The sequence below is a fragment of the Poecilia reticulata genome, linkage group LG14 (assembly GCF_000633615.1).
Source record: "Poecilia reticulata strain Guanapo linkage group LG14, Guppy_female_1.0+MT, whole genome shotgun sequence".
In the NCBI taxonomy this organism is placed as follows: domain Eukaryota; kingdom Metazoa; phylum Chordata; class Actinopteri; order Cyprinodontiformes; family Poeciliidae; genus Poecilia; species Poecilia reticulata.
The window spans coordinates 2,013,824-2,022,662 of record NC_024344.1 but is presented as its reverse complement, the minus strand read 5'-3'; the positions used below and the strand labels follow the sequence as shown (position 1 = coordinate 2,022,662).

The window sequence follows — 8,839 nt, the reverse complement described above, 5'->3', positions numbered from 1 at the left end:
ATATATAGTCTTATGGAGTTGTGTGGAGGAGGGCTGCTCTGTCGTGTTGAAGGGGAGCTTCCACTTCACCCTCCACTTTAAAATTTACTTTCAGTTGCCATTCCATCCAGTCTGAAACTAGAATAATTTTCATTCCTTCCTTTTTTTTCTTCCCTTATCTTCACTCCGGCTTTGTTCAAAAACAATAATCCCAATTTGGCGGTGTGGTGGCTGCCATGACGATGCGTGCAAACGGATAATGGGGCAACTGTTAACCTTTGACTGGTTAAAAGCCCCAAGCTGAGTGGGAGAGAGGGGGGGGGGGGTTGAGAAAGGGGCTAGGGGGAAACACACACACACACAAACACACGCACACGCACACACACACAGACACACATTATGTCACAGAGAGAAAGGAAATTCACACTCATTTCCTCCGTGTGGTTTCGGTACAAATCAACAACATCCTGTCCTTTTGTGAATCCTGCCTGCCCTCATGCTGGTTTGCGTTTCACACACACAAAGACGCACACACGCACGCACACTCTCCTCACCACCGCCTGTTTTTTTTACACTACAGTGGAAGCTGTATAGTCATACCTCACATTGTTGCAGAGGAAGGAAGGACACGTCCTTGCTCGCAATAAATGGCTTTAGATAGAACAGGAACCCATGAGGGGAGCGGCTATTATTCGGGCTAATCCAGTTTAGCCATGCGGCCTCTGGCATCTTAACATCCTTGTCAATAAAATGTGTCTTAAAATTGAACAACCACCTTCAGGTGTCCTCTGTTTTTCACTTAAGAACTGACTTCCATCGATTCAGATAAATACTCGGAAAAACATATTTTTGTCCTCTCAATTTACGTCTACTTAAAATTACAATTACTCGCTGGAAGTAAATATTATTGAATTCGTCTCTATTTGACGTTTTTAAAAGCGTGATGATTAATTTGAAAGTCAAACCTATATGTAAATCAGGAATGACATTGTCCTTGTGACCAAAAAAAGCCCCCACCCCTCTTTTTTCCCCCACGCACAAACACACACGCCTCATTCGCTATTTCGTCCCATTCATAAAAATCCGGGCTTCGCGCGTGCGCAGTGCAATTCGGTGTCCTCCCCATTCATAAAAATGTAACCTCCGCATTTCAAGCCCTCCCCGACTCGTTCTTCCCTCCCATTCAGAAAAAATAAATGAAAAAACGGAGGCATCTGCACAGCGCCGTCCCCCTTTTTCCTCTCCTCTACCCTCCCATTCATAAAAACTCACTTCCCTCCCCCTCGGTGGTTGCAACATCATATCCACAGCTCTGCGTCCTCGATCGCAGTCGCCTTTTTAATGCACCAAGCCAGCGGAGAGAAAAGCGCTGAAAGAGCCGCTCGCCTTTCCTTTTGGAGTTAACGTCTTTGGAAATACTTAACGCACCACCCGCCACCGATCTCCGCTTGGACTATCGAGAGACCTGCGCGCAGACGTCGAGCGTAACGAAGAGATGAGAATTGCGTCCTGATACCCACGGTAAGTGATGTTTTCTCTGTGTTACATATTTAGAAGTCGTGATCCAGCGACAGCACAGCCTGGCTTGTTTCAGATCCATTGCTCTAACTCAGCCACCTCAGTCCGTCGGATCCTGTATAAGATACAGGAGCGACATGGCTCTCCTGAGTAACGTCCTTTTTTCCTTTTTAAGAAACTGACTCAGAGCCTGTGTTTGCATGTTTAAGTCAATATTTAACCACCGGTTTTAGGAGCAAACGCGAGATTAAGGCGAAGGAGAGAGAGGGAAGCGAATAAGGTGCAGATGTGCACTTCTGCATCTATCACGATTATGACGTCTTTTAAATCTGCTCAAATTTTCGCTCCCTGTGTTTAAAAATGAGGCTTCGTGTTCAGTCGCGTCTGTCCTTCTGGCTCTGCAGAGAGCACCACGTCGCTTAAGTCCTTTTTCAATCACCCTTTTCACCTTCGTTTCACGCTACGCGTCTGATCATACATTTGTTATTATTGGGTATTATTACATTACTTTATTAAGAATTTTGAATTGCATCGTCCGCATTTATTTGCTAGGGATATGTGCGATTGTGGAACATAGTGATCAGCTTTCTTTAAAACCTTTGTCATTTTTAAATTATTTGCAAACTAAGATTGAAAACGCCGAGTACTTATAAGCAATAAGCACGCTATTTGAGTACACGGAACGGCCGCCTCCGGTTTTATGACTCAGTCCATTCACATTTCCAAGGGAGCAACGCGCGCGCACACACACATTCACAAACACGTACGCACTTGCACACGCATAGTTCCGGCTTGGAGCTCATAATGGTCTAGATTTTTGACGATCACAAGCGCTTGCGCCTTTGCCAGCAATGTCGCAACAGGTTTCACAACAAGCCAGGCTTTTTTTTTATTTATTTTTTTCAGACCCTTTAGAGGGAGGCGAATAACATGATCTGGGGATTCAGCTACAGGAGCATAATAGTGTGAAGTAATGACACAGTTTCGGACAAAAACACCACATCAGTGTGCCAACTATATGGCTGACATAATAGCAGGCAGCAGAGATGTAGGTTAGTGCAAATCGTGCTTGCTCTTGCTCTATTTCTACTTCCATCAGTGGGGGTCTACCTGACGTAGAGCACTCATGGAGGAAATGGATGCAGCTGATTTCACTGAGCATAAATGGAGCGCACTGATTCATCGCTCTTACTGCCTGCAGCACAGCAGGTCCCATTCATAAAAACACCTGCTGGTTCATAAAATCAGCCCCATTCACAAATTCCGAGACTGATCATTTTCTCTGATTCGGATTTGTGGTTGTAAAGTGTGCTAAGGAATTACATCACCAGCTACATTATGAAAGCTGAAGCAGTTATTGATCAGCGGGTCTACACGACCTAAATTCTTGCTTTCAGTTCTGCTTCTCTGGCAAGTTTCTAATTTCTTCTCCTCCCTGCCTTGTTTTGCATCTTTGAGTCTTTTGCATGCAAGTCCTGCTCTGTGGTGCTCTCTGCTTTTTTGTAAGGGAGAGGACGAGAGTCCAACTTCTATTGTGCTAATGTCAAAGTTAGAAGACATGGGGTTCAGACTAATGGTCCTTTCTAAAAATCACCATAGGTTGCAAGCTTAACAACCAGAAAATGTTATATAACAAAACCTTAAGAATATTTCTAGCTGCAGTTGTTCTGTTTTAAGTAAACAAATTGAAACATGTATGACAAATGTCTTGTATACATGAAACCTATGGGGGGAATTAGAAGCTACTGATTCACTTTGACATAGCATCCTGATCAGACACTAACACTGAGTGTAAAGAAGTTGCACAAAGGGAAAAAAAAGAACTTGACTTCAGTACTTTAATAATTTTTTTCTACATAAAGCAATGACATATTTAATTTTCAGTACGCCTATGGGAGGTTACATTGAAGAGCATAACAGTCCAACTTTTGTCAACTGTTATCTTTGTAGATTTGAGACATTACATCACCTCTTGTATGAAATACTTAGAACCTATTCCTTATAAGTTTCAGTGTGAATAAATAGTATCATGGAAGCCCTTGTTGCTTGTTTTAACGGAATCTCTTGTATCATTTTTTGCAGTAACACTAAATGCTGCTTTAATGTGAAGACGTGCAAGGCACCAGCCGACACATGGAGTCCAGGGTTCCCCACCACATTCCCGGAGTGTCTTCTTCTCTTATCTCTCAGCCTTTGCTGGATAGTAGAGTGCCCTATGGTCGTCTTCAGCATCCTCTCACCATTTATCCCATTGACCAGATAAAGTCATCACATGTGGAGAATGACTACATTGACAGTCCAGCTGTTGTGGCTCAGCAGCCTGTGAGCCAGAAGTCTGCAAACCGAAGAATCACCTGGCTTGGTCAAAATCAGGAGGCCTTCCTTGGGGCCAACCATAATCATCACCACAATCATCAGCTCCATCAGCAGGGCCGGTGTGAGTCTCACCCTCACCCAGACACCACCACCCACCCCTGGATCTCCTTCAGTGGCAGGCCCAGTTCTATTAGCAGCAGCAGCAGTACCTCTTCCGATCAGCGGCTGTTGGACCATGCAGCACCGACGCCGACGGTGGATCACCACCCAAACTCAAACCATCACCAGGGCCCCCTCAACACCGTCACAACCCGAACTCCTGGTTGTTTCTCTTCCACTGAAACTAAAGTCCTGACCTCCTCTTCCTCTGCTTCCTCCTGCTCCTCTTCCTCAAAATCACTTGACCTCAAGTCTGCAAAGGTTCCTGCTGGAGGCGTGTGCTCCACTGGGGTTCAACAAGGACTGGCGCTTATCCCTTCCTCTCCAACCGAAAAGAAGCACCTGTTTGTCTGCGAGCATTGTGGGAAGTGTCGATGCACTGAGTGCACGCTCCCCCGAGCCTTACCCTCCTGTTGGGTCTGCAACCAGGAGTGCCTGTGCTCGGCTCAGAGCCTGGTAGACACAGCCACCTGCATGTGCCTAGTCAAAGGGATCTTCTACCACTGCACCGAGGACGAGGACGACGAGGGCTCCTGTGCCGACAAGCCCTGCTCATGTTCACAAGCCAACTGCTGTGCACGCTGGTCTTTTATGGCCGCCCTCTCTGTCGTCCTGCCATGCCTAATCTGCTACCTTCCAGCTACGGGACTGGCCAAGCTGGGACAGAAGTGTTATGACAATGTTAGCAGGCCTGGCTGTCGCTGCAAGAACTCGCAGGCTGGCATGAGCATCCCTGTCAGTAAAAATGGAGGGGTGGAAGCAAACGTTGGGACAGAAAAGCAGCAGCAGGGTTCATGATAGTGGACTCAACTAGCTGGCTGTGGCCTTGCAAGAAAATGGACAGGACCCCACTTGTTTGGTTAACACGGACTGGACAAGGCAACACCACCCCATTAAACCACCATATTTATCTGCTGGAACATGACTATTAAAACAATGGTACTTAAATGGTTTCTTGACCTATGTTTGATAGCATGAATGATTAAAATGGGCCATTTAAAAGTGGAACAGCTAACAGGTTTGGTGAGAGATTTGTTTTCATGTTCTATAAGGGTGACGACAAGAAGAGACCAGATTGTGTGGCCTTGTGTTTGGGTTTTAAAGAAAATGGCTGAAGGCACAAAGTCGTACCTCTCTGCTGCTCAATACTTTCCAGCTATTTTTTGTAATGCCAAGTAAACAGAAACTGGTTGCTGATCCTCAGATTTCAAAAGGTATTCAACCCCAGCCATCTAGAAAAGCACAGCCCAGTGTCAGTCAGGAAAGCAAGTGGTTAACTGTTGAATACTGTGGCTTTTATGATGGGCCATTACAAGAGACAACTTCCTCTCAAAAGTGATTTTTTCACCATCTTTTAATTTTGCAGTTATGCTAAACGAGGCRAGCTTGGTAACATTTATCTCTAGATTGTTCTTTGAACAGGGGGATCTGTGAAAGCAATCCTTTTTAGACCTAATATAACAGTAATTTTCCACATTTCTTTCATCTTTTTGTGTGCTACAAGTGAGAAATAATCAATTTACAGTTGTTTTTTTATTCTTTTTATGGCTGGTAAAGCTTAGACCTTCTGAAATATTTTGAATGCTGTTCACTGCTCCACCTCAGATGTAATGCATGTGACGATCTGCATGCTCTAGTCTAATGGTTAACCACCGTGCTAGAAGTGGATTTGTGGTAGAGAAACATGTAAAAAAAAAAAAAAAAAAAAAAAAAAAAAAAAAAAAAAAAAAAAAAAAAAAAAAAACAACCAACCTTCTCAGGGATTGTTATACAATAATCTCCTCTTGAACTTGGCCTACTGCATGTTGAATTTTAAAACTGCCTACAAGAGCCTGGTCTGCTTCCTCTTTGCACAAAAACGGCAAAGAAAACATTTAAGAGGCGAAAGAGGCAATAGTGAATAATTTAAAACACGCAAGCTAAGTGAGAGGCAAATGGGCCATAGAACTTTGTTTTTTTTTCCAAAGGAGAGAGGGATGCAGGTGAAGAGGGTCAAGCTGAAGGTAAAGGTGAAGAGGAAAAGATTAGAAAAAGTTATTGTGTTTGTATCCAGTCAGCCTTTGTCAATATCAAACCTGCCACTTGCACAACCTTGTTTTTAGGACCCCTCTTAAAGGATGTACTAAAGCACAGTATTAACCACCTACKCAATCTTGTATTACTTTGGCCTTCACTACATTTACTCCACTCACACATATACACCCATCCACCTCGACGCACATCTGTGTCTTCATGAAAGTCAAATCAGTATGCTGCATAGCTGATTGTGTGAAATAGTCTCTCTTTTACTCTTAAAGTCTATTTTTGTGAATTGCATGATGTTCTTAGGAATTTGCCAAAGGATGCTATTATACAGTAGCATGTTTTCACAGTCTAAGTGACCACAGTTGTTATGATGACATTTTGCCAAATAGATAACAGTGGCAGGTTGTTAAAGGTGAATTGCCCTTTAATACAGGTGGCTGTTTCCATTTGGCATCATGGCATATTTGCTTTGAGGCTCCATAACCCACAAGTTGGACCCTTATCTTCCACTAGGGTACCTAACTTTGCTCATACTTGTATTTGGCTTTTTGCAGAAAGCTAATATCATTCAGAAAAATAGGAGAGCAGGAAAATCCACATGTGGTCCTTGGTATTGAATGTACGAGGCAATATTTCAAAAAACCTAGCAATTCAGTCTGAGATAGGTGCCAAAACTGAGAGCGAATGTGTGCCTGGGGGAAGGTGGGGCAGCAAAAATCACAAATGTTTTGACTATATATTTAGTAATAGAGCTATGAAGGTGAAATGTTATTTGCTGTAAATAGTTTCACAACATTTGTGTTCTTTAGAAGAGACTTTTAAATGTCCTCGGAAGATTGCATGGTACATTATAACCACAATTCAGTACAAACTATATAGAGACTATATTAGATATATATTTTGAGGGTAAGAATAAGATGTTTTTGAGGAAAATGAGTGCAGTAGAAGGAGGGTTCGAGAAACAAAATTACTTTATACCACTTGCACTTGATTTAGAAAAGTGTGCCCGGCAATAATAAAGAAGTAGAAAAAAATCTCCTGCTGATTATGCTATCCATGGCTCATTAGCAGTCGAGAAGCTAAGCTAATTCCCTCTCTGAGTCCTAAAGACATTGGATTCATTGAATCCACACTGCGAACACAGTCTACCCTGATCAACCCGTTCTCTGCTCCTTTTTTCATTCATGCATTTCTTCCTTCCTTCCTTTCTTCCGTGGGAAATAGTCCAACAAACACCCCTGGCCTGCCTTGATTGACAAACACAGCTGCTGTTCATGAACTTGTCATACCACAGAGACAGAAGAGACACACACGTCTGATACTCTCWCCCCTTTTGCTTTCTTGACGTTTTTTACCCTCTTCTCACCTTTGTTTTTACCTGGAGTTGTGTTGATCTTTATCACCGGTTGGACCTCTTTCTTTTCAACAACTGCTGCCTTTCTTTGTAGATCTTTTTACTATTATGTGCTCAATGGCCTGTTCATGGTGTGAAAAAAACATCGCCAACAACTATATTGAAATTAAATCTGTTGTTTATTTTCAGTTCTACATACCAATGTCACCTGGTTTATATTTTTCMCATAAAAGGAAAACTATCATACAGTTGCTACTCCATTCCTTTGTACCTTTCCAATGACATTGTTGGGGATTGAGAAATGAGATTTGTGCTTTTTTGTTGGTTTGTTTGTTTAGATATTACAAAAAGAAAAAAATTCTCATATAAAAGGTTCCCTTTATAGATATATTTATTTTGAAGTTCTATTTTATATAGTATTTATTTAGATGCCAACTTTTTGTTTGTGAAGAAAGCTTATGTTGAAATGGAATGTACATTGACAATGGAAATATATATTGTTAAATATACTTGGCTGTTGTGTTGGTTTTTTTGTACTACACAAATAAAGAATAAGTAGAAAGGTAGTACAGGATTTTCTTTAACAAAGTTTTGTTTAAAGTTTATTAGAAATTCGTACTTACTCTGCATAACATTTTTGGCATATTCATTTGTTATAAATCCAACTAATCCTAGAAGCTAAAGAAAGTTACTAAGACCAAACCTGACGTCTGCAGCTTAAACAAAATGAACTTTCRAGTACATCAAGGCAGTTTGTAGACATCCTATTTTGTGGACCTTTAAACCACTATGTCTATATTGAGTGCTCATTACAGAGAAGCAGGTCATTTTTTATGGTACCTGCAGGGAGGAGGTTTTGTTTAAAACACATATTGAGACCAGAACAGAGAAAGTGATTGCAGTCAAAAGTAAAGCAACTGTAAAGAGCAAAGAATGTTACARTAGAAGATATTTTTTGATTTATACATTACCTTACTTTCTGGCAGTCACGCTGACCAGAAATGCTTTATATGTTTCATTTTCACCACTTGTGTGAGGCAGAATGATCATTGGTGCAACATCTTCTCCATATCCTTTCAAATTTTCAGCAATTTCCACTGTGACATTTGCACAATTTCCCCAGTGCAAATGTCAAATGTTAAAGGTTAATAAAATACTTATATTATTAGCTAGTTGTTAGCTTTTACTACAAGCCATAAGTATCTGAAACTAGCATTTAGCTTCTGAAAATATCCACTAGAAGATCAGACTAGCTATAAGCTACTCTGACAAACCAACGTCTTCTTGGACCAGCCATTAGTTTTGCGAATAAGCCATTAGATTGTTGAACTCGCCTACAGCTTCACAGACTACCCAGCAACTTTCCAGGGTAGCCAGAAGATTAAACAGAAGGTCTGACACAGATTCAAAATCTCTAACACACTGGAGATCCAAGGTAATAACCATGCAAATACACAATAAACAGAAACACAAATGAAATAAAAAAAT

At 41.6% G+C, this 8,839-nt stretch overlaps 1 protein-coding gene across 1 annotated transcript; it reads left to right on the top strand.

Annotated features, from left to right (window-relative positions):
• The first annotated feature begins 1,207 nt into the window (after nt 1-1,207).
• On the top strand, nt 1,208-7,860 carry spry4 (sprouty homolog 4 (Drosophila)). The gene is made up of 2 exons (XM_008426935.2): nt 1,208-1,500; nt 3,580-7,860. The coding sequence occupies exon 2, from the start codon at nt 3,631-3,633 to the stop codon at nt 4,768-4,770; it is 1,140 nt and encodes a 379-aa protein (XP_008425157.1). The 5' UTR covers nt 1,208-1,500; nt 3,580-3,630; the 3' UTR covers nt 4,771-7,860.
• The last annotated feature ends 979 nt before the right edge of the window (nt 7,861-8,839 follow it).

Excerpts from the sequence above, each read along its gene's own strand:
- spry4 (XM_008426935.2), top strand. The coding sequence starts at position 3,631 with ATGGAGTCCAGGGTTCCCCACCACATTCCCGGAGTGTCTTCTTCTCTT.